Source organism: Pogoniulus pusillus, chromosome 17 (genome assembly GCF_015220805.1).
Source record: "Pogoniulus pusillus isolate bPogPus1 chromosome 17, bPogPus1.pri, whole genome shotgun sequence".
NCBI lineage: Eukaryota > Metazoa > Chordata > Aves > Piciformes > Lybiidae > Pogoniulus > Pogoniulus pusillus.
The window spans coordinates 23,619,760-23,644,210 of NC_087280.1; the positions used below are offsets into that span (position 1 = coordinate 23,619,760).

General features: G+C 57.2%; 1 protein-coding gene across 12 annotated transcripts in view; it reads right to left on the reverse strand.

Moving 5' to 3' along the window:
- NTRK3 (neurotrophic receptor tyrosine kinase 3) overlaps positions 1-24,096 on the reverse strand; it is a 293,014-nt gene extending 268,918 nt beyond the window's left edge. For 4 of the 12 annotated variants that reach the window (XR_010305437.1, XM_064158084.1, XM_064158083.1 and 1 more), the window contains exon 1: positions 21,383-22,066. Coding sequence is in view for 9 of the 12 variants with exons in the window: in XM_064158084.1 (XP_064014154.1) it covers positions 21,383-21,630 (248 nt within the window). In the remaining 3 variants the exon portion in view is untranslated. Of the gene's footprint in view, positions 1-20,233; positions 20,305-21,382; positions 22,069-24,073 lie in introns of those variants that run through there. The other 8 variants (XM_064158076.1, XM_064158081.1, XM_064158078.1 and 5 more) reach the window with 6 other exon arrangements.
- Positions 24,097-24,451: the final 355 nt, after the last annotated feature.

Genomic DNA, 24,451 nt, shown 5'->3' on the forward strand with positions numbered 1-24,451 from the left:
AGGAGACCCAGCTGAGAGTCCCCCCAGCTGCAGGCACTGGCTGCAAGAGCAGCAGAGCACCTCAGAGGAGCACTCCCCACAGCCCAGACGGCGAATGAGATGGCAACAAATACCAAGTAATGATACAGCTGTCAAGGCAGATTAGACTGCACAGGGTAAAAAATTGCAGGGCTGTTTAGTCACAACAATATAAGATTAATTTATCAATACAGCTTATGTGGCACTGGAGAGATAGCAAATTGAATAAGTGAATCCTTTCTGCACCTAGCACAAGGAGGGAGCCTCGGCCCCGACGGGCACACAGCTGCGGATGCCAGCCAGGATCGGCAGCCTGGCACTGAGCCCATGTAGCCCAGGTGGTATGGCCCGGGGGGGGTCTGCAGCCCCAGCCTTAAGGGGCAGGCACACCTGCCAGCCACAGGCATGGCCCAGCACCCACATGCTCCAGGAGGTGTGCACCCCTCTGACGAGAGGGATGCTGCTGAACCGGGACACGCAGAGCTGCTGCTGCTGCTGCAGGCAGGAGCCTCTCAGGCCCCTTTCTTCAAGCGCCCCCAGGTGCAGCGTAGCAGGGCTCAAGCCTCACCTTTCAGCTCTGCCCTAGCTACAGCCTGTGTGTGCTGCTGCAGGCAGCCATCAGAGGCAGCCATCCACCAGGCTAGAGCATGCAAAAATATCCACAACCACCTCCACCTTTTGGGGGCTAAGCCCTGGCAGCTGCAGGCAAGCTTGAGAACCTGAGGACATCTCTCCAAGGATGGCCAAAGGAGCAAAAAACCAACCAGCAGGGCCTTAGGAGATGCCTGGCCTGTCCAACCTGCAGCTTCTGCCCCTAGGCTGCCAGGACCTTAAGAGACATTCCCCTTACTCAACCTGCAGCTTCTGCCCCCAGACTGCCAGGTCCTTAAGAGATATTCCCTTACTCAGCCTGCAGCTTCTGCCCCTAGACTGCCAGGACCTTAAGAGACATTCCCCTTACTCAACCTGCAGCTTCTGCCCCTAGACTGCCAGGACCTTAAGAGACATTCCCCTTACTCAACCTGCAGCTTCTGCCCCTAGACTGCCAGGTCCTTTGGAGATGCTTCCCCTACTCATCCTGGAGCTTCTCTGTGAAAACTACACCCCACCCCGGCAGGCCTGCATCAGCTGAGATCTCTCCTAGGTTGCCACCTGTGGGTCAAGGATGTGCAAGTCAGTCCGGAGCCAAGGCTGGGCTGAGTGGAGGTGCGGGCAGGCACCAGGCACTGCTGTAAGGAAGTGCCCTGCTTCCATAGGGATTGAAATCCGGTAATTAGCATCATTAGGGCGAGCTGTGAGTTAGCTGTAGCTCACATCTCAACCTGCAAGAGTGGCATGGATGTGCCACGATCAGAACAGCTACAAATACCTCCCAAACCTTGCCTCCCTCAGCCCACTGCCACCAACCCCCAGCAAGGCTCAGGCATGCCAAAGGAGGGAATCACTCTTAAGGTCCACAGGGACCACGGGTTTGTCCCATGCCTGGGGGACACAGAGCATCTCTTGTTCTCTACCAGCTTCATTGCACCAGCCCAAAACATTCTGCTCCCCACTTTTGAGGGGCTCTTACTGGGAGGAGTTACAGGTGAAGCTGCCTGCAAAGCAAAGACAAAAGCCAGAGAGAGCCCCAAATGGGCCCTGCCTTCACCAGGGATGCCAAAGCCAGGCTGGAGCCAGGGAAGCAGCAGCCAGCTGCCTGTGATGCTAAGACACTGCCACCTCCCTCTTACAGCACTCTGCCAGCACACATCACCAGCCCTCCTTACCACAGAACCAGTCAAGGTTGGAAGGGACCCCCCCTCTTGACCCCCAACCCTCAGATGTGTATAAACATTGATTAGATCCCCTCTCAGCCTTCTCTTCTGCAGCCTAAGCAGCCCCAGGTCCCTCAGTCTCTTCCCACAAGGCTGGTTGCTTGGCCAGGGCTGGGTGCTAGGCTGGGTGAGCTTGGAGCTCTCTTCCAGCCTGTGTGACTCTATGATTCCAAGAAGCCTCCACGCACCCAGAAAACCTTCCAGACCCCAAACAAGTGCTGGATTACTCCAGGAGCTCAGCCTGCCAGGCAGACACCTTCATGGATAAGCATGCTGGAAGACCTTATTCTTCCTGACTTTTACATGCAGGGCTCAACTCCTAGCATCAAAGACATCCCATGAGTGGCATCATCCCCTCCTGCCCCTCTCTCTGAGGTGACCAGGGGACCACCACCTCTCCCCAAGCCTTTAAACACAAAGAGACTCAACCATCCTCCCTCAGGCACCCATCTGCAGCCCAGCTGCCCCCAGCAGCTTCCCAGTGGTAAGCAAACATCTGTGAGCTGCAGACAGATATAGCAGGAGGCAGCACCTCAAGGCACCACCTCTCAGCTTCCCACCCAGGAATCCCCCCCACACACACTCTGCTGAGCCAAATCTCTTTGCCCTTGCTGTGAGAGTCAGGATGTTGCCCCAGAGGAACGTGCCCAGCTCCTGCAGCCAGGGATGTTCCTCCCCACAGTCACGGTGGATGCTTGCCCTGCTCAGGGGAGAATATCTGCAAAGGGGCATGAAATGGGCAGCTTAGCAGTGCCCTGCTGCATGGGGGCAAAGGCCACAAGGTGTCAGGTCCCTGTCAACAGCCCAAACGCTCACCTCAGCCCCACAAGCCACCCCCTGCACTGTCACAGAATGCCTCCAGGTCCCTAACAACAGCCCAAATAGTCATCCCAGCCCCACAGGCTACCACCTGCTCCTCCCCAAAACGTCTCCAGGTCCAGCTAAAGCCCAAATATTCACCCCAGCCCCACAGGCTACTATTTGCTCTCCCCTAAAATGCCTCCAGGCCCCTAATAACAGCCTAATATTCACCCCAGCCCCACAAGCCACCACCTGATTCTCCCCCAGAATGCCTCCAGGTCCCAGCTACAGCCCAAATATTCATCCCAGCCCCACAGGCTGCCATCTGCTCTTCCTCAAAACACCTCCAGGTGCCAACTGCAGCCCAAATCTTCACCCAAGCCCCACACCTGCTTCTCAGCCCAAAGCTCCCTACTCTGAGGGGGGAATTTGTGCCCCCCCACCCCAATTTTCTTCCCTCCTCCCCACCCCCCTGCTTGCCTCTGGACCCTCTCCAGTTTGTCAGTGTCCCTGCAATGAGACACCTCCTTTTTTCCTCCTTTCAATTTGTTTTTGGTCACTTTGGACCCTTCTAAAGAGCAGTTAGCAGCTGTAGCTTCCCCAGCTCCCCCTCTCCCCACTGCTATTTGTCCAGGGCCCTAAGCCAGGTGTTTTCTCCCCAGCCCTCTTCTGGCAGCATCACAGCCAAGGCAAACTGAACTAGGACGAGAAAACCAAGCCAAGGCAAACTGAACTAGGAGGAGAAGCTCCACAGGAGCCAGCAGTGTGCATTTGCAGCCCAGAAAGCCAAGCAGAGCCTGGGCTGCAGCAGCAGCAGTGTGGCCAGCAGGGCCAGGGAGGAGATTCTCCCCCTCTGCTCTGCTGAGACCCCACCTGGAGTCCTGCATCCAGCTCTGGAGCCCCCATTACAAGAGGGCTGTGGAGATGCTGGAGAGTGTCCAGAGCAGGGCCAGGAGGATGCTGAGAGGCTGCAGCAGCTCTGCTGTGAGCACAGACTGAAAGAGTTGGGGCTGTGCAGGCTGGAGCAGAGGAGGCTCCCAAGGGACCTTCTTGTGGCCTTCCAGCATCTGAAGGGGGACTACAAAAAAAGCTGGGGAGGGACTTTTGAGGCTGTCAGGGAGTGCCAGGAGTGGGGGGAATGGAGCAAAGCTGGAGGTGGGGAGAGTGAGGCTGGAGGTGAGGAGGAAGTTGTGGAGCAGGAGAGTGGTGAGAGGCTGGAATGGGTTGCCCAGGGAGGTGGCTGAGGCCCCATGGCTGGAGGTGTTTGAGGCCAGGCTGGCTGAGGCTGTGTGCAGCCTGCTCTAGGGTAGGGTGCCCCTGGGCATGGCAGGGGGTTGGAACTGGCTGCTGCTTGTGGTGCCTTCCAACCCTGCCTGATTCTATGCTGCTTCTAACTAATTTCTCCAGTCAGCTTTGGCCAGACACTATATCAAATGCTTTGCTAAATCCAAATATATCAGGATTGCCATGTCCTGCTCAGCCACTAATTTTGTGATTCCATCAAAAAAAAAAAAGGGGGGGGGAAAAGGAAAAAGAAAAAAAAAAAGCAAAAAGCAATCAGGTTTGTCTGGCAAGATTTATTCTCTCTAAATCCCTGCTGTTATTGCTCATGCTTGCCTTATCCTCCAGTGCTTCACTTCCTTAATGCTGCAGGACTGGAAGCATTTGCTGGAAAGTTGGGGGTTTTTTTTGGGGGGGTTGGGGTTTGTTTGTTTTTTTTTTGGGGGGGAGTTGCTATTTAGAAGATTCTCAGAGGGCTGCAGAAGGTTTGAGGACAGGCTGAGAGAGTTGGGGCTGTGCAGCCTGGAGAAGAGAAGGCTTCCAGGAGACCTTGGAGTGGCCTTCAAGGATCTGAAGGGGGCTACAGGAGGGCTGGGGAGGGACTACTGACAAGGTCTGGTAATGACAGGAGGAAGAGGAATGGGTTTGGAGTGGCAGAGGGGAGACTGAAACTGGATGCTAGGAAAGGGTTCTTTGCAGTGAGGGTGGTGAGACACTGGCACAGGTTGAGGGTGATGAGACACTGGCACAGGGTTAGGGTGGTGAGACACTGGCACAGGTTGAGGGTGATGAGACACTGTCACAGGTTTCCCAGGGAGGTGGTTCAGGACCAGGCTGGATGAGGCCTTGAGCGACCTGTTCTAGTGGGAGGTGTCCCTGCCTATGGCATGGGGTTGGAACTGGCTGAGCTTTGAGGTCTCTTCCCACCTAAACCATTCCATGACCCACTCATTAGAGATGAGCACTTTGCAAAGGACCAGCCTGCAAAAATCAAGGCAGCACCAGAACCCAACCCCACAGTGCCAACATCCTACATGCCCTAGGCTGGTAGCTCAGTTTTCTGCTCACAGCTTGGTGATTTGGGGCATCTGCAAAGCAGCATCAGCAGGCACTCAGACCTCCTGCATTTTCCTCCACAGGTTGCCCAGCAGAAGGGCCTCACCCCTGTGTGCATGCAGCAGCTTTGCAGACAGCATCATCCCTTGAGCAACCTGTTCTAGTGAGAGGTCCCTGCCCACGGTGCGGGGTTGGAACTGGAGGAGCTGTGAGGTCCCTTCCAACCTAAGCCACCCTGTGACCCCAAACCACTCTGGTGAGCCCCTCCTGGCTCTGACCACGCATTCTCTGCTGTCTGCTCCACTGACCTCCACCGGAGCAGGGCAGAGCTCACACAGCTCAGAGCCATTTCCACTCCTGCTGCTCAGGAGGCAGCTGTGTGGGAGCGTAGTCGGTCACAGCTCGCTGCAGCCGTGGGCACAGCCAGGCTCAGCAGTTTGCACACCAAATACCACCCTGTCTGGGTGCCAGGTGTGTCTGCACCCTCAGGGCAGCCCATCCAGCCGCAGCAAAGCGGCAGCAGTGCCAGTCTGGAGCAAGACTGAGCCGCCCACACAGGCCAAGACATCAGCTCCAGACACAGCCTTTCTCCCACGGAGACACAAGCAGCTCCTCTGGCACTCCCTGGCACAGCCCAGCATGCCAGTGGGGCCAGGGTTACGGCCAACAGCTCACTCACTGAGATGGTGCCCCCCTGCCTGGCTGCTCACACCTGCCCTGAAGTCAGCTCCTGGAAAGGAAAAGCCACAGCAGGGTGGTCTGAGCGATGGAGCAGCAGCAGCACCACGCAGCAGCAGCAGTACCATGCAGCAGCAGCAGCAGCACCACAGGTGATGGTTCCCCAGCACCACAGGTGATGGTTCCCCAGCACCACCAGCTGCAGGGAGCTCAGAGAAGGGCACAAACACAGCCAAGCTACAGCACTCACAAGACAGACAGACTTTCCCTAGGCTTGGGCTACTCTTACGTGTCAGAAACACGTCCTGGGGGAGCAGCCCTCTCCAGGAGCCCTCCTGAGGGCTGGGATGCCTGTGGTCAGGCACAGGCTCCACCAACACCCTCCAGATTGCACCCAGCTGGCTGCAGGTAACAGCCCAGCTCTGTTCTCCTGCCAGCAAGAGGATGACCTTCCCCACAGGCAGCTGGACACAGCATCCTCCAGCAGCTCCCAACGGCAAGTGAGCCCCAGGGAAGCTGCTGGGAGGGATTAACCCATCCTGGGTCAGCAACTCTTCATCACCCCCTCACTGTGCCCCCCTACATCCCCACCCCCTCACCCAAGCCTCACCAGGGCTCAGGATTTACAGCAGAGGAGCAGCAAGGGGGCTGGCAGCAGTAAACTGATGGGCACCAGGAGCCAGAGGGCAGGCAGAAGAGAGCAGAGGCTGATTTATAGGGACAGCAGCAATTTACACAGCAGGTAGCATGGGCAGGCAAGGATTTACAGGGGCGGGGGAGAAGTGCAGTTGCTGGGTGCTCACTAGGACACGAGGCTCTCCTTCTCCTGCCCACTGGGTCCCTCAGAGGGGCACAGCAGCAGATAGAGGGGCACAGGAGCTCCACAACCTCCCTGGAGGTGTTCAAGGCCAGGCTGGTTGAAGCCTTGAATGACCTGTTCTATGTGAGAGGTGTCCCTGCCTATGGGCTGGAACAGGCTGAGCTTTGAGGTCTCTTCCAACCTAAACCATTCCATGAAGCCCAGCTGACCCTGCAGCTCCTTGGGGGCACAGAAACACAGTGCACCACGCCAAGCAGCCCAGCTCTCTTCTCCAAGTAGAGCTTCCAAGCAGGCACAAAAGCAGCATCTAACCCTCCAAAGATCCCTGAGAGCAAAGGACCTGGCACTCTTCAGCCAAACCACAAGCAGCAACAGCACCACTGCCCTCACCCCTCTACCCCAAAGTTTGACTAAAGCTCAGGAGTATCTTTGCTTTTATAAATCTCTGCCTTTTAATGATGGCTTCAAGGCTCAGGGAGGGGAAAAAAAAAGGCCCATTAAACTCACTGAATAAGTTAATGGGGCAGAGAGAATCCATTTCAAAGCCACCCCAGGCTATTTTCCTCTGGAGCTAAAGCCTGAATAAGCAAAAAGGAAAAATTAAAACTGTACAATGCTTTGCCAATAAATAACCCCCAGTGTAATCCACTGCCAGGCAGGCCTCCCTTTGCAGACATAATGGCATGCAGATCAGCTGCAAACCACCTCCCTTCCCCATGCAGGGACCACCACCTTCTGATTGTCATGAGCTGTGCCACGGCAGGAACCTCCATCTCCTGCCTGTCCCCTTCCACCTGCTCGGGCAGGAGCAGCATGGCACAGGCTGGCAAGGATCACCTAAGTTCAGTACCAGGACATGCAGTTCAGAGGGTGTCAGGGGTTGGGAGGGACACAAAGAGATCATCAAGAAAAGCCTGGATGAGGCACTTAGTGCCATGGTCTAATTGACTGCCTAGGGCTGGGTGATAGGTTGGACTGGATGAGCTTGGAGCTCTCTTCCAGCCTGGCTGATTCTATGATTCTACCATGCAGTCCAACCCCCTGCCACAGCAGGACCACACAATCTAGCTCAGGGCACACAGGAGCACACCCAGACAGGCCCTGAAAGGCTCCAGAGAAGGAGACTCCACAGCCTCTCTGGGCAGCCTGTGCCAGGGCTCTGGGACCCTTCCAGCCAAGAAGTTGCCCCTTGTGTTGAGCTGGAACCTGCTGTGCTGCAGCTTCCATCCATTGCTGCTTGTCCTATCCCAGGGAGCAGTGAGCAGAGCCTGTCCCCACCTCCTGGCCCCCAGCCCTCAGAGATTTAGAGACATTGATTAGATCTCCTCTCAGTCTTCTCCAGCCTAAGCAGCCCCAGGGCCCTCATCCTCTCCTCATCAGGCAGTGCTGCAGTCCCCTCATCATCCTCACAGCCCTCCACTGGACCCTCTCCAGCAGATCCCTGTCCCTCTTCAACTGGGCAGCCCAAAACTGAAGGCAGAACTCAAGATGAGGTCTCACCAGGGCAGAGCAGAGGAGGAGGAGAACCTCCCTTGATCTGCTGCACACACTCTGCTTAATGCCCCCCAGGTCCCCACTGTCCCTCCTGGCCACATTGCTGTGCCATGGATGTTCTCCCCCAGCACCCCCAGGTCCCTCTCCACAGGGCTGCTCTCCAGCAGTCACCTCCCAGCCTGTGCTGGTGCAGTTTATTATCCCTCCCCAGGTGCAGGACTTCACTTGTCCTTGCTCCCCAGTACCCCTGCTCTGAGCACACATCCCTGCTTTGCTGCCTGCTCAAGCCCCTTCACCCCCTGCTCTGCCCTTCCTTCACTAGCAGTGCCGTGGCTCATCCCTCACCCATTAATCAGAGCCCACACACAGCTGCTCCTCCCCAAACACTTCAAAACAGCAAACCCCAAATGCATGTCCCAGAGGGGGGGACAAAAAAAAACCAACTAGAAGTCCCAGTTTGTAAATGTTGATCCCACTAGAGGCAGTTTGTTTACTATTTAATATTTAAAGATGCTAATTAAGGTCTCTGAATAAGCAAATCTCTGTTACTCTTGCCTGGTGGAAGGCAGGAATCCTTCCCTGGAGGCCAGGGCAGCCCCCAGCACGGTGGGTGCTGGGCAGCCTGCTCAGGGATGGGTACCAGCCTGGGGCATTTTGCCAGCACCATCTCTCCTGGAAGGGAGAGCTGAACTGCAGCGTGGCACAGCAGCTGGGCACAGCAGTGGACTTGGGCCATTAAGGCCCAGATGAGCCTGAGGGCAGGGTAAGGCACAGAGAGAAGGATTTCCAGGCAGGGCTGTCCAAAGCAGTGCCTCTTTGGAGGTCTCTTCCAACCTGGTTGATTCTATGGTTCTCTTGGCCCAGAGGTTGTGTCCCAGCTGCCATCAAGGAGCCAAGGGATTGTGCTCCTCAGGGCCAGAGGATCAACCCACATACTGCTGGGTGACCCAGGCAGGCAGCACCACAGCAGCAGCCAGGTTGGCAAAGCCCCCAGGGTCACCAAGTCAGCTGTACTGAGCACTGCTCAGGCCACACCTCGAGTGCTGTGTCCAGTTCTGGGCTCCTCAAGTCAAGAGAGATGCTGAGGTGCTGACAGGTGCCCAGAGAAGGGCAGCAAGGCTGGGGAGGGGCCTGGAGCACAGCCCTGTGAGGAGAGGCTGAGGGAGCTGGGGGTGTGCAGCCTGCAGCAGAGGAGGCTCAGGGCAGAGCTCATTGCTGCCTGCAGCTCCCTGCAGGGAGGCTGTAGCCAGGTGGGGTTGGGCTCTGCTGCCAGGCAACCAGCAGCAGAACAAGGGGACACAGGCTCAAGCTGTGCCAGGGCAGATCTAGGCTGGATGTTGTTAGGAAGTTGTTGTCAGAGAGAGTGATTGGCACTGGAATGGGCTGCCCAGGGAGGTGGTGGAGTGGCTGTGGCTGGAGGTGTTGCAGCCAAGCCTGGCTGGGGCACTTAGTGCCATGGTCTGGTTGCTTGGCCAGGGCTGGGTGCTAGGTTGGGCTGGATGAGCTTGGAGCTCTCTTCCAACCTGCTTGATTCTATTCTAAGTCCAAACTATAATCCTACAAGATTCACCTTAAACCACAGCCCCAAGCACCACAGCCAAACCACCCTTAAACACACCCAGGCTGGGTGACTCCACCACCTCCCTGGGCAGCTCATTCCACTCCCTGGCCACTCTCTTTTTCCTAACATCCAATCTAAACCCCTCCAGCCTCAGCTTGAGGTCATTCCCTTGTTCTTCCACAGCACACCACCACACAAGCAGTCACAGCTGCTCCAGGGACCAGCTCCAGGCACCCACCTCCCTCCCAGCTGCTCCCCTGCCCAGGGCAGGCAACCCAGCACACAGCATCCTACCTGAGGGCATCCCAACACTGCTGCTGCAGCATCTCATGAGGAGCACTGTAACTGCCTGCCCTCCTCACCCACAAACCTTAATGCCCCTCCATGCCCACACCTCAGCTCTCCCACCTGATCCTTCTTCAGCCTCCTTAGACTTTGCCTCTCCCAAACCTGCTGCAGCTGTACCATGAACCTTGCTGTTAAGGCCCCAGGTGCCAGATCCCTGTTGTGCAGGCATCCTCTGTGCCCAGCCCTGTGCCACATCAGAGCCCTGCACAAGTTCCCTGAGCTCAGGCTTTGCTCTGATGTCCCCAGGCACAAACTCCAGCATCTGCCCTGACCCAAAGAGAGGGGCATAGCATTTGCCAAGGGGGCACCAGGCTGCTGCTCTGACACTTACCCTCTCCTCTGACTCTGCCCTCCCCACTACAGAGCCTGGCACAGCTCCAGAGACTGCTGACAGGATGGATACATCCAGAGACTGTGTGAGGCTCAAACTAGGAAACAGTGCTCAGCAACACTCAGCCTCTCAGAACTGGCACAAGGAGAGCCTCGAGAGGGTAGGGATACTCTCCAGAGGCTGGCAATACAGAGGATCCTTGGCCCCGTGCCCCACTGAACTTTGCTTGCAGTGCCCTTTGCCTGGGACATATTTTGGCTGGAAGAACACAGAGCAAAGCAGGAGACAGGCAAAAGCAGGGCCACACTGCCCCAGTTGCACCCAGCCACATGCTAGAGCAAAGAGGTCTAGGGCACACAAGAGATCTTTCCAGCCACTCAAGTCAGGGAGCTCCCCAGAGGTATTCCCATCTCTACTGGGATATGGGCACAAGAGGTGCCCAAAACTGGTCATGCCTGCCTGGGTTAGAAGCAGGGAAGAGAGGAGGAGAGCTGTGCTCCAAGACAAGGGCAGGCAGCCCAAGGAAGCATTTGCACAGCTGGATCACAGATCAGAGTGCCAGAACTCCTTGTTCCCAGCTGAGGTCATTGCACAGCACTTCCACGGGCAGCACTGGATGCAGGATGAGGCCAGAGCTGCTCCAGGAAGGCATCCAGGGGCTCCCCTGCATGGCTTCATGTCCCAGCAGGGTCAGGAGTTAGAGCCTGGCATAGCTGCAGCTCAGCTGAGCACTCATGCTCCTAATTTATCCTGGCAGAACCCCGAGCATGCAGGGTCCTCAGCAGCACTTGGATTCCCAGCATCTGCTCCAGCATTCCCACATTAGCATTTCCCAGAGGGAACTGCCAGGGGAGAGCTGAAGGAGAGCTGGGCAAGGGACAGCCTTGCACAGCCTAGGAGAAGGACTTCACCACACTGACATCTGCTCCTACCCACTTTTCAACCCCCCAGAGACAGTCAGCAAAGCTTCAGTGCCCTGTGCCCTCCAGAGCCATAAGAGAGCTGCAGGGAAGGGGCTGCTTGGAGGATGGCAGCTGGGCTCACTGTCTCCCTGCATCCTTCCCTAGATTCCAAGGCCACTTACTTGTCACTGCAACAAGCACCAAGGTCAAGGACGAGCACCCCAAGCTACCCATCTGTGCCATGACACCATCATGCTCCCTTAGGAATCCTTCCTGACCTCTCTGATCTGCTGCTGGGACTTTTGTTTTTCACTGAACAGTTTTCCTTTCCGTTTAGGCAGACTGAAGCAGGCAGAAGGGGAAGGCTGGGGGATGACACATGCTGGAGAGGGATACAGGATGGGGACACTGTAGCCACTAAGAGGCTCCAGTATCTCCTACAGAGGAGCACTGGGTGGCAGCTGGAGGAGAGCTGCTTGCACACATGGTTCTGGCTTCTCCTTCAGCTCCCCAACTGCTTTGCCACATGAAAACAAGCTAAAAACACAGCACAGGTTTTCCTGGCAAGCAGGGGCCAGGCCTCACACAGAGGGCAACAGGGCAGAACCTTCAGACCCAGGGAAGATGGAGATGCAGGACAGCACCTGCAGCAGGGCTGGCAGAGAAGCCCTCGACAGGTGGGCACTGACTCAGGTACAGCCTTCCATGGGGAGCCCAGAGAGACTTTAATCCTCTTCAGATGAAATGGAGTCCAAGCCTCAAGCAACAGCACTGCTCTAACCCACACCCATCACTCATCCCTCAACACATGTCCACCCCAAAGCCATGGTGCTGGGCACTCATTTGCTGTTGAGTTGTGGGTGTCACAGCCCTTCCACCAGGCTGGCAGCACTTGGGGATGGCCATCAAAGAGACAACCAGCCCAACTCAGGTACAGACACCAGAGAGAACCTCTCAAGATATCAGAGACAGTCATAGAATCAGCCAGGTTGGAAGAGACTTCCAAGAGAGCTCCAAGCTCAGCCAGTCCAACCTAGCACCCAGCCCTGCCCAACCAACCAGACCATGGCACTAAGTGCCCCAGACAGGCTTGGCTGCAACACCTCCAGCCACAGCCACTCCACCACCTCCCTGGGCAGCCCATTCCAATGCCAATCACTCTCTCTGACAACAACTTCCTAACAACATCCAGCCTAGACCTGCCCTGGCACAGCTTGAGGCTGTGTCCCCTTGTTCTGTTGCTGGCTGCCTGGCAGCAGAGCCCAACCTCACCTGGCTACAGCCTCCCTGCAGGTAGTTCAGGTAGCTGTAGACAGCAGCTACCCTCACACAGGAGGAGCTGCACAGGGAGGGTGCTGTAGGGTCTGAGCCATCTTCCCACAACCACCAGCCCTCTTTCCATCTCCTTCCAGGCTCTCCTCAGCCTTGGCACAGCACACGGTTTCTTTAGCACTCCAACCTCCACCCAATCCCTAGAGCAAAGGGATAGTCAGAGAAGCAAAGAGCATCAAAGCCACCCTAGAGACATCCAGAGACAGCTGCCAGCCCTTTGCCATCCAGGACTTCTCCGGGAACATTTCCCTTGGATGTCCAACACAGCAGGACCAAGTGCCCCAGCTATGCCCATGCCACGCTTGGTCTGTCCGTTAAACCTGCCCATTGGCAGGCTGAGGGCTCTCCACCCCTGCTCTGCTGCTCGCAGGCCAGTCACATCAGTGCTCCATGCCTCGGTTTCCCCATCAGTAAAACGGGCAGAGCTGTCAGGGACTTCCTTGCAGACCCCACAGCGCCAGGAGCCGGGGGCAGATGGCAGCACACCCGCCCAGCCGGGCACACCTCCTGCCCAGCACTCCAAACAGCCCAGAGCCACCTCCCGCACCCCGCACACGCTCTGCCCGGGGCACCAAAAGCTGCACATGGGCCCGGGCTGGGCTGCACGGCTGCGGCACTGCTCAGAGCTGCCGCCAAGGAGAAGGGGGCAGGAGCGCACCCCCGGCAGCAGCGCAGCGAGCCGGGGCCCAGCCGCGCCCCCGGGCACCGTCTGGCACATGGGTGCCCGCCCGAGGGCTGCGGTTCCGAGCCGGGGAGCAGCCGGCAGGAACAGCAGCAGAGACAGCCCAGAGCAGAGGCTCTTCTCTCAGACAGTGACCCCAAGCAAGCGGCATCCCGACCCCGCAGCCCCGGGGCGCCGCCGCCCCGCCTCGGTGCCCGCCGCCGCGGCTGGCTGGCAGCGCTGGCTCGGTGCGGCTCGGTGCAGCCCGCAGCGGCTCCCTCCGCGCCGTCCGCCGCTTGCCCTCTAGCGGCACAGCCACCCCGAGCCGGGAGAGACGCGGGCGGATCGGCAGCGCTGGAACGAGCGGGACCGGGGAGGGATTGTCCCCCTCTGCTCGGCACCGGGGAGCTCAGGCAGCGAGCGCTGCCTTCGGTCTGGGACCCCTCGCCGCAAGGGCGCTCAGGTTTAGCCTGCAGCAGAGGAGGCTCAGGGCAGAGCTCATTGCTGCCTGCAGCTCCCCGCAGGGAGGCTGTAGCCAGGTGGGGTTGGGCTCTGCTGCCAGGCAGCCAGCAACAGAACAAGGGGACACAGCCTCAAGCTGTGCCAGGGCAGGCCTAGGCTGGGTGTTGTTAGGAAGTTGTTGTCAGAGAGTGATTGGCACTGGAATGGGCTGCCCAGGGAGGTGGTGAAGCCAAGCCTGGCTGGGGCACTTAGTGCCATGGTCTGGTTGCTTGGCCAGGGCTGGGTGCTAGGTTGGACTGGATGAGCTTGGAGCTCTCTTCCAACCTGGCTGATTCTATGATTCTAAGGCTCTGGGGAGAAAGCTGTAAGAGGAGCAGCTGAAGGAACTGAGATTCACAGAATGTCAGGGGCTAGAAGAGCCCTGGAAAGTTCATCCAGTCCACCCCTCCTGCCAGAGCAGGATCTCCTATGCCAGATCACACAGGAACACATCCAGGAGAGTTTGGAGTATCTGCAGAGGGAGACTCCACAACCCCTCCGGGCAGGACTGCTCAGCCTGGAGAAGAGGAGACTGGTCAGGGCCTTTCCAAGCTGTACACCTCCCTGAAAGGAGGTAGGAGTTGGTGGTCTCTCCCAGGTAACAAGTGAGGATGAGAGGAAATGGCCTCAAGTTGCAGCAGCAGAGGGTTAGGTTGGATATTAGATGAAAATCCTTCACTGAGAAGGCTCTCAAACACTCAAACAGGCTCCCCGTGGGGTTGGTTGTTTCACCATCCCTGGAGGTGGCTAAGGCACAGAAGTGGTGCTGAAGGACATGGCTTAGCACCAGCCTTGGTCATTAGAGAATGGTTGGACTTGACCTTAAAGGCCTTCTCCAGCTGACATTTCTGTGATGGGCTGGGGCTGAGCCAGGATCCAGCTGCCCCAGGGTGGGCACAGGCTCCGGTGGAGGCTGTGGCACATCCACAGAGCTTCTCGTCTGCAGTGCTCCTGCACTAACAGCCTCTGTCTGGAGCAGCCTTGCAATGCTGGGAGCCAAACACAGGGACTAGCCCTGCATGTGGTCCTCCAGCACACGGAGCACAGCATGGGGCAAACAGGGCTGCTACTCCCCAGCTCTTCCTGTGGGGCACAAAGGGCCTGCAAGATTTTGGGTTTCATCCAAGGCCAACAGTTCAAGGGAGGTGATTTTAACACTCTGCTCTGGTGAAACCCTACCTGCAGTGCTGTGATCAGCTCCAGAATCTCTAGGGCAGACATGGACAAGGCCTCCAAAATGATCAGAGGGCTGGAACACCTCTGCTGTGGAGAAAGGCTGTTCAGCCTCAAGAGAAGAAGGCTCCAAGGGAGACCTTACTGCAGCCTTTCAGCACTTAAAGGAGTCTACAAGAAAGCTGGGGACAGTGTCCTCAGCAGGGTCTGTTGGAAGGGGACAAGGGGTGGTGGTTTTAAACTAAAAGAGGGAGATTTAGACTGGACAGAAAGGACATTTTTACACTGAGGGTGGTGAAACACTGACACAGGTTGCCCAGAGCTGGTAGAAGCCTCATTCCTGTTAATAGTCAAGTTCAGGCAGGATGAGTCTCTGAGCAACCTGATCCAGTTGATGTCCTGGCTGACTACAGGGCACTTGGTCTAGATGACCTTTAAATGTCCCCTTCCAACCCAAACCATTCTATGACTCTGTAACACCCAACCACCATACTGCAGCCTCTGAACAAGAAACCCATCTACAGCAGGGGCTTTGCTGTGCACCTCTGGGTGCAGAGCAGAGAACCTGGAGACCACAACCTGCAGGATGCTGCCTCTCCTCTATGAAACACCAGTCTCAGACCCAAAAGCATCCTCATCTCACCTCCCCAAGACCAGGGAGTCAAACCAGCAGAGAGCTGACTCAGATAAACCGTGCAGGAGGAGGACTGAGATGTCACGTGCACCTTAAATCCATCTAGGTCACCAAGTTCTCCTGCCCAGCCAGCAGCTCAGACCCCATGGCATGCTCAGAAAAAGCCTGGTAAGTCCTGGCAGGTACCAAAATTATCTCCTCCTTGAAGAAACAGCTGTTGTGGGCCACCAGTAGAGCCAGGTAATACAGACATGGCTGGGAAGCACTTGGAGCCAGACTCTAGTGAGGTTAGGCACAAGGAGGGCAGAGACACCAACAGATTCTGGCATGAAAAGGCAGAAGCCTCAGCCCAGCTGGAATACCAAGTCCCAAAGTGGGGCTCTAATCCTGAGGGTGATGTCTCCTGCTCAGCATTAGCTCATCCACTGCTGAGAAAGCTGGGCTGAGTCCTGGTCCTGACAGTCAACTGCCTCAAAACCACACCTTTTGTAGCCCATCTATCCCAGGTCCTTCTGCTCTGCTCCCACACACACAGCCTGGAAGGCTGCAAAAGTGCTGGAGGTCTCAGACATCACCTGTGCCAGGAAAGCTGCCTCCCTTCAGGACTGGTCAGCAAGGATAAAGGCCTTCAGAGCAAGACAAGGAGGCAGCAGCCAGCCCAAAGGGCTGAGTGCTGCCCTGAGTGCCCCTGATGCAAGTTCAACTACTTTGGCTCACGGGGCAGAACCCACTGTGGACCCAGTGCCCAGATGCAAAGGGAACAACACAAGAACAGTCAGGACCAGCACCCTCAGCCTAAAACATCTCTAGAGCATTGAGACCCTATCTCTGCCCACCTTCCTTGGCCCCAGCCACCTCTGCACCCTCTTCTGTCCTCACAGCCTTGTGCTACACCCACGGCCCCCACGCGTAGATCCTTTGGGACAGCCACTCTGCCCGGACAAAGCCCTAGACAAGACAAAGCTGGACCGAATTAGGGACCTTCTGAATAGTGTCTGCGCCGGCCAAAGCCCCTGAGCCTAGGAGATGGGAGAGAACAATGGGGTGGGAGGCTTTGGAAGGGCTGATCCCTTGGTCTCGGGAGAGCAGCAGCACGCTGGGGCTGGATCACACAGAGTGCTGGGCGGGGAAGTTTGTGGTCTGCCGTCTGAAGCGAGCATCAAGTTGAGCATGGCAGGAGCCCCCTGCCTGGCTCCGCTGCCGGCAGCAAGTCCTGCTCCTTCCAGGAAGATGCCTGCACCTTCCTCCTTCCCTCCTTCCCTCCCGCTGTGTGCCGGCAGCGAACGGGTGCTGAATGCTGCCGCTCCGAGCACCCCCTCCGGGCTCTCCCCCACGCCACGTGCTGCCAGCTCCCTCGCAGCGAGTGGGGGCTGCGCTGTCGCTCACCTCCTCCCCCAGCACAGCACCCGGCTCTGACGCGGCTCTGCCACCCCCGGCCAGGCCCACGGCACGGGGCGGATGCTGCCGTGGGCTGCTGGGACAGCCCCACAAGAAAGGACAGGCACTGCTCCTCTTGCCCATGGCAGCTGGGGCAGGGGGGAAGGATGCTTCCCCTCGGCCCTGCAGGTGAGACCCTCAAATCCTCCATCCCACAGCACCCTGGTGAGCCACAGAATCGACCGGGTTGGAAAGGACCTCTGGAATGACGGAGTCCAACCTATCACCTAACCCTTCCTACGAACTAACCCGTGGCACTAAGTGCCTCACCCAGCCTCCTCTGAAACACCTCCAGGGACGGGGACTCCACCACCCCCCCAGGCAGCAACCCACCTCTTGGGTTGCTCTGAACTCACCCTGCCGAAGGCAGCTTCGAGCTGCAGAGATAAGCCCTGCAGGCGCACCCAGCAGGGGTACCTTGCCACAAGGCACTCTCTCACCTCCCCTCGGGGGCAGAGCTGCATACACCTGGGCTACCTTCCTACCTCAAGGTTGCCGAGGGGTGACAAACGCAGGCCGCCACCGCCTGCCTGGCAGCATCTCTGCAGTGCCATAGCAACAGCTGAGAAGTAGGGAGGCCCAGATGGCGAACTCCTCCGTCCGTCCTTCCCCCCGCGCCGTGCCGCTGCACGCAGGCGCTGCCCACGCTGCCAGCAGGGAAAGTCCCCAGCCCGCCCCGGCCGGCAGCACTCCCTGGCACCCCGCACACGGCAGCACGGGCGAGCCCGGCCCCCTCTGCACAACAACCCCCCCCACAGCGCCATGGGTGAGGAGCCCACAGGGGCAAACACCCCCAGCCGCCTGGCACACGTGGGGTGGGCAGGAGGGGGTTTGTGCCACAGGGCTCCCCCCCTGCCCCGAAGGAAAGCTCTCCTGGGCTTTTTAAAGGGAGGCCTTGCAATGGCTGGAGCCCCAGATGGCAGGGGTGAGGCCGGGGTCAGGGCTGGCTCAGGCACCTCCCCAAGTCACACCCGGCTGGGGACGCAGCGAAGCCCACCCAGCTGCACGTGGAGAAGCGAGGGCACAAACGTGCTCAGCCCTGCAACCGCTGTCTGCTCAAGCAGGGAAAGGAGCATCCAGCATCATGGCCCCAAGCTGGAGACATCTCAGACAAGGTCCCAAGCTGGCCCCACAGTTAGACAGGGCCCTTGGCAGTCCTTGCAGGAATCTCTGTGCAGAGCCACGTCCCCAGGGATGCGATCCAAAATTGGATACACTTCTGGGCAAGCTGAGAAAGGGCAGAAAGGCATCAGCCAACCCAACCTCCACCTCCATTTCAGAGCAGAAGCCTCCTGCCCTTCCCCTGCTTCACCATGAACCTGGCACTGCCTGCATTTGCCGTGGTTCCCCCCAGCCCAGCCATGGCAGGAGCCACCAAGCCCTGGCAACAGCTGCTCTACTCTCACCAAAAAGGGCATGGGTGAGAAACCAGAAGCAGCAACAGCAGTTGGAGAGAAGGCCCTTCACTGGGGGGTGGGGGGGAGTGCAACAGGAGGCTTCATGATGGGATAGCACACTGCAGGCATCCACGAGGCTGGCCTGCCCTGCCAGCACTGTAGGCTGCCTCCTGTCCTCCTCCTGTCCTCCTTGTCTCAGGGGTCTCATCAGTCACCGAGACACAAAGCTCCTGATGGCTTGGCCCCCCATGCTGGGGGGAGCTGCCTGACTGGGGTGAGATGGCATGGTGAGGCCTCTGCCTGGGCTCCAGGAGGTAAGATGGACAAGGCTTCTAAGCCAGTTCACACTGCTGGCTTTCTCCAGCCCTGGCAGCCTTTCGTCAGCACCACCCAAGCTCCGTGTTTTGCAAGGCTGAGCTCATCTTTCGGACACGAGTAGGGCTCTGCTTGGCCCCAGGGTGGTGACTTCTCAGCAGCAGGATGGAACAGAGACCTCCACCTTCTCCAGGGCCTGTGGGAAGGACCTGGCTGGAATATCACATGCCCCAGCCACAGGGGCAAGGCTAAACCTCCCCTATTCACACCCCAGCCCAGTGGGATATGGTTCTTTGCCTACTTGCTGCCCACAAACGATGGCAAGCTGCCTAACGAAGCCCACCCTTCAGAGCATGGCAAGCAAGGAAAGCACCATTTGATGCCCAGATGAATTAGACCCACATGGCAGGAGTGATTCAGCAAGGACCAGGCTGGGCTTCCACAGACCCTTCGACTCGGTACCCATGCTGGAGGAGCTTGCCGGAAGAGCTCTGACATCAACCTGGGAGGATGCAGGACCTAATACCTCCTATGCAAAGGCAATCCCTCTGCACCCATAAACATCCCCTGCAAACCAGGGCTGCCTGCCCAACAAGCACAGAACACTGGGAAAAGTTTTCACTCGTGCTTAGTGCCCCAGCCCCTCAAGGCACCTGGGGGTACACCCCAGCCCTGCGCCTCCTCCACACAGGCTGAGGGGTGAGGCATGGAGCCAGCAGCGACGCAGGGGCGAGGGAACGTGCTCTGCTCGTGTGGAGCAGAGATGCACACAAACCCCAGCAAGACACAGCACCTTCTCCTCCTTCCCCAACTTAGGAGGAGCTCCTCTTCACAGCAAAAAGAATCACCTCGCCCAACATCTGCTCTGGGAGTCGTCCACTTCTCCTATTTTTCTCTGCCCCTCTCCTTTCCAGAGAGTGCTTATCAGCAGGTCTCCCCCTCCCTCATTTCAAAGCAGCCAAGACATTTTCTGGGTACAAAGGACTCACGGAACACTACCTCTAGCAGCAGATCAGATGCGTGGGGGAGGGGGTGGGGTGTGCATCTGACAAGGCACACTCGCTCACGCTGCCAGCTTCCAAAGCCCCTTCCCTGCTGCTCCCTGCCCACCAAAGGGTTAAAAGCAAACCACAACAAACAGCAAGCACAGGAGAAAAACACGAGTTTCTCTGACTTCCTCGGCATCACCCACATCCTCTCCGAGCACGACGGGGAAAGAGCTCCAGCATCACGACACAGGATAAATATGAGGCAGCTAGAGGGGGAGTGCTGCCTTAGTTTCCCCATGTACTTTCCCCATTCCTATTGGGTTTGCAGAGGTTTGCTGGCAAGGTGCAAACAGGGCTGGGGGTGGGGGGAATGTCTAAGACCAGTGGTACCCTCTGGAAACCTGTTTGATCATCCCATAAATCCGCAAAGCAAGCAGGAGAAGCTGCTCCCACCGTCTTTACCCAGCAAAGGTGACAAGCAGAGCTGAGAAGAGAGGCACTGCAAATTACTCCATGGCTCTGCTGCAATCGCACCGTGACCGAAAGAAAAGGCAGGCTCGGGAAGAGACCCAGCAAACCCCACAGTCCCTCCAGCAAAACCCACACTGCCTCCACGCCACTGAGCAACCGAGGTGGGAACAACTAAATAAACAAACGCATACCCCCCCCCCCCCATTACTCATCTCAAACCTTGCTGCGTTTTTAAGCTGCCAGAATAAAGGATTCCACCTCTTCGCTGCTCAACTCCCACTGCCAACTTGCTCTGGGGGCTACATTTCCCTAAATGCTCACATTTCAATTAGCATTAGAATAATGAAATGGCTCCAGAGTTCATCTCGCCTCCCTTCCCCCCCCCCCCCCCCCCCCCCCGAATAAAACGTACTGGAAAATAAAGAGCGGAGATTGGAAGAGATGAGGAATTTTACCCACCCCACCACCACCACACACACACACACACAGAGCACGATGGATTCAGGAGAAGGAAATATTCCTCTTCTCGACTCCACGCCGATGAGATTATAACCGTGGGCTTCTCCTAACCGCCTCTCCAAACAAGGATAATGCAACTCGGAGTTGATTTTCCAGATAAACAAGCATGCAAACAAACGCAAAGTGCTCAACTAAAAATATCTCCCTGCTCCTCCGGTGCTCCTCGCCACTGCCACCACCCTGAGACCAAAACACACAAATCCTATGGCAGCACCACAGCGAGTGGCAAAATTACACCGCCGGCAGTGAAATCAGCCACTTAAGGGACATCTCGCTGGCCTGGGGTTGGTTTTTTTCCCCCCCTCCCTCCCCTTAAAAAGGCAAAACCGCAGATCCCCAGATACACTCAGCCAAGGGAACGTTTTCTGTGCTGGGGATGAATAAAAACAACACACCAAATATATATATATATATCCTAACCAGATCCAAAGTCTCCAAAAATATAATATGAAGCTCAGAACTTGCTTTTCCTGCCCAATTTGGGTAAATATGTAGCCGAGTATGGCTGTGGCGGCGCCGTCGTCGTGTCCCCCCCCCCTCCCCTTGCAGAAGCAAACAGTTAAAGGAAGCAGCAGCTTTAGCATCTTCGCCTGCTGCTCGCTCTCCTGCTAAGGAATCAGATCTCATTTACTTTATTCCTCCTAAGCCTTGGCCAAACTGTTGCTGGGGCTTGTTATTTCGGTTGTTTCGGAGGTGGGGTAAGGGAGGAAAGGCGGATCTGCGTCCCCGGCTGGCAAACCGGGCTGAGCGGGGCCAGGCAGCGCAGCAATGCCGAGGGCACCTGAGCCCTGCACCGGCGGCCCAGCCTGCGCCCTGCCGCCGGGAGAGCCCGGGGGCACCCCCACTTACATGGAAGTGATGTTCCTTGAGATGTCCGTGATATTGATGCTCGTGTTGCCATTGCTGCTGCCTGAATCTTGCCCTTCCAAGAGAGGGAAGAGGTTCCCATCATCCGGCTTCTTGCAATTGATCTCTGTCTTGCTGCAAAGACAATTAGCAGGGCAAGCCAGCACCGAAAGCAGATAGTCTCCCCAAATGCTCCAAAGCAAAAATACCCTCCAGAAAGTGCACTTGGTAGGGCAAAGAGAGACATCCATCTCCGATTGCTGCTTCTAAAAAAGAGGAGGAGGACGGGGGGGAGGGGGGGGGGGTGAAGGGAGGGGAAGGGGGGGGAAGGGGGAAGAAAACAAAGAGAGAGGGAGGGAAAAAAAAAAACCACAACACCAAAAAAAAAAATAATAATAAGAAAAAAAAATTAAAGAAAAAAAAATAGCCAGAAGAAAACCTCAAGCGATCAGATGCAAAAATCCTCCAGCAGATGAAATCATGCTGGCAGCTGGCTGGGAGAAGCTGTAGTTCCCGCTCCGGCAGCGGCAGCGGCCGGGGATGGATGCATGCCGGCCCGGCCGCCCGCCCGCCGCTCCCCGCCAGCCGCTCCGGAGGATTGCAACGGGAGGCTGGGGAGGCAGCCGCGGAAATAAATAAATAACGGAAACCGGTGCGAAAGTCACCAAGTCCCACCTACTGGGCAGAATTAAAACTGACACACCTGCAAAAAACACACACGCACCACACCGAGCCAGAGGAGGGGGCGACCTCCCCTTCCCATCGCTTCCCTCCCCCGGCCTGGCCAGCCCTGCTGCGGTGGGCACACACACGCACACACACAAAAAAATCAGGGAAGGAGGAGGAGAAGGAGGAGGAGGAAGGCTTGCAAAGCGAGCCGGGCTCCGCAATAAAAAGGATTCCCCACCCCCCTCCCTCTCCGCTAAAAAATCAGTCTAAGGGAGGAGAGGGAGACAGGGGAAAAACCCACCCCAGCGCTGCCGGAGCCCCGATTCAGCCCTGCCAGCCGAGGAAAAGTTGCAGCTAGGGTTAAATTTGTGCTGGGGGTGGGGGGGGCGGGGGGAGGAGAGCAGAGGGGCTCTGGCTCGGCTCCGGCTTTCTCAAGCTCTTTCGCCTTTTGGAGGAGGACGATGCTGCTTTTCGCTTGGTTGTTGGGTGGGTTTCACCCTCCAGCTCCAACCCCCCCCCCCCTCCCTCCCACTCCCCCTTCTTCCCCGCAATCCGGACACAGGGGCGGGGAGGAAAGAAAGATTAAATTGAACTGGAAGAGAATAAAAACCCATCGTGGATTACAGCGATCCAGAGAATATTTTGGGGGCTTGGTGGTTTGGTTTTTTTTTTCCCCCCTCTTTTCTCCTTTGGAGGATCCTAGCGAGAGGCAGCTCAGACGGCTGGGTGGGAAAAAAAAGCCAGGCGCGACTGGAGAGCACCCAGGAAGGACTTTCTAGAAAAGACACAAACGCGCACACATCCTCCCCCCACACACACACCCACCCCCACCCTCCAAAACGCAACGAGGACTCAACCGGCTGCCGGGAAGCGCAGGACAGGAGCGCCCAGGGTCGGGGCTCCCCCCCACCGTGCTCACTCCCTCCCTCCTGCAGCAGATTCTGCAATCAGACATAGGAGGGGGGGAAAAGGAAGGGGGGGGGGGGAGGAAAAAAAAAGCCACCGAGCGAGAGGAAGAGTGAAGTGTTGAAAAGGCTGAGCTCAGAGCGCCGAGATGGCATCGGGAGAGCAGTGAGTGCGAGCTGAACAGCAGAGCGAATTAAGATGCATGGTGCATTTTTGGCAAGCACAAACCCGAGCAGATCAGAGCTCTGCTTAATTTGCTCTGTTCTTCCACGGCGCTTTCCTGCGTGCCTTGCCTTTTTTTATTGTTATTGTTATTAATTATTATCCCCCCCACCCCCGCCAAGAGTTTCGTGTCTCTGCTCCTCTGCACACGGACACGGCGGTAAGGGGACAGTGCTGCAGGCAGGAGCAGGGGTGAAGGGAGGAATTACAGGTGTTGGGCTCCCAAATATTTCAAGGGGCTGCTTCAGCCAGGCACAGAACTTAGCACGGGAAAAAAGAGAGAAGGATCTCGTGGGTACAGCCAACATAGCAGCATCCAGGTTGGATCCTCAGGATCACCAAGTCCAACCTAGAGCCCTACTCTACAAGATTCACCTGAAACCATAGCCCTGAGCACCACATGCTAAACAATCCTTAAACACATCCAGGGCTGGGTGACTCCACCACCTCCCTGGGCAGCTCATTCCAGTCCCTGACCACTCTCATATGAAAAACTTTGTCCTAAGGTCATAGAATCAGGCAGGTTGGAAGAGAGCTCCAAGCTCAGCCAGTCCAACCTAGCACCCAGCCCTGGCCAACCAACCAGACCATGGCACTCAGTGCCCCAGCCAGGCTTTGAGTGCCTCCAGCGACTCCACCACCTCCCTGGGCAGCCCATTCCAATGCCAATCACTCTCTCTGCCAACAACCTCCTAACAACATCCAGCCTAGACCTCCTGTGGCACAGCTCGAGGCTGTGTCCCCTCATTCTGTTGCTGGGTGCCTGGCAGCAGACCCCAACCTCACCTGGCTACAACCTCCCTTCAGGTAGTTGTAGACAGCAACACACTGAGGTGCCAGACCTGCCCCAACAGAGGTTTCACTCTCAGAGAATCCACCAGTTGAGTATCTCCTTACCTGTTGCTGCACAGCCACATCACAGGCCCCAGGAGCAAGGGGCTGCACATACTGGGGTGCCAGACCTGCTCCCACAGAGGTTTCTGGGGGTGTCAGGCAGTTTCATGAAGGCTCCTTCCACCAGGGCTCCCAAGAAGCGACTAAGCTCCTGGTCTAGTGGCTATATAGTGAAGTGGAAGGACTGGTTTCTCAATGAGCCCCACCTGCTTCCAAATTGCTGAAGGGAAACACCTGTGTCCCAAGGGGCCGCCGAAGTGCTGGGCAGGGCTAGGAAGAGAGGCACAAGGGGGTTGGTGGTGCACTCAGCTCCACAAGAAGCACCTGCCTCCTACAGGCACGTGTGCAGACATCGTGCCTTGTTTTTCAACTGGCTTCAGT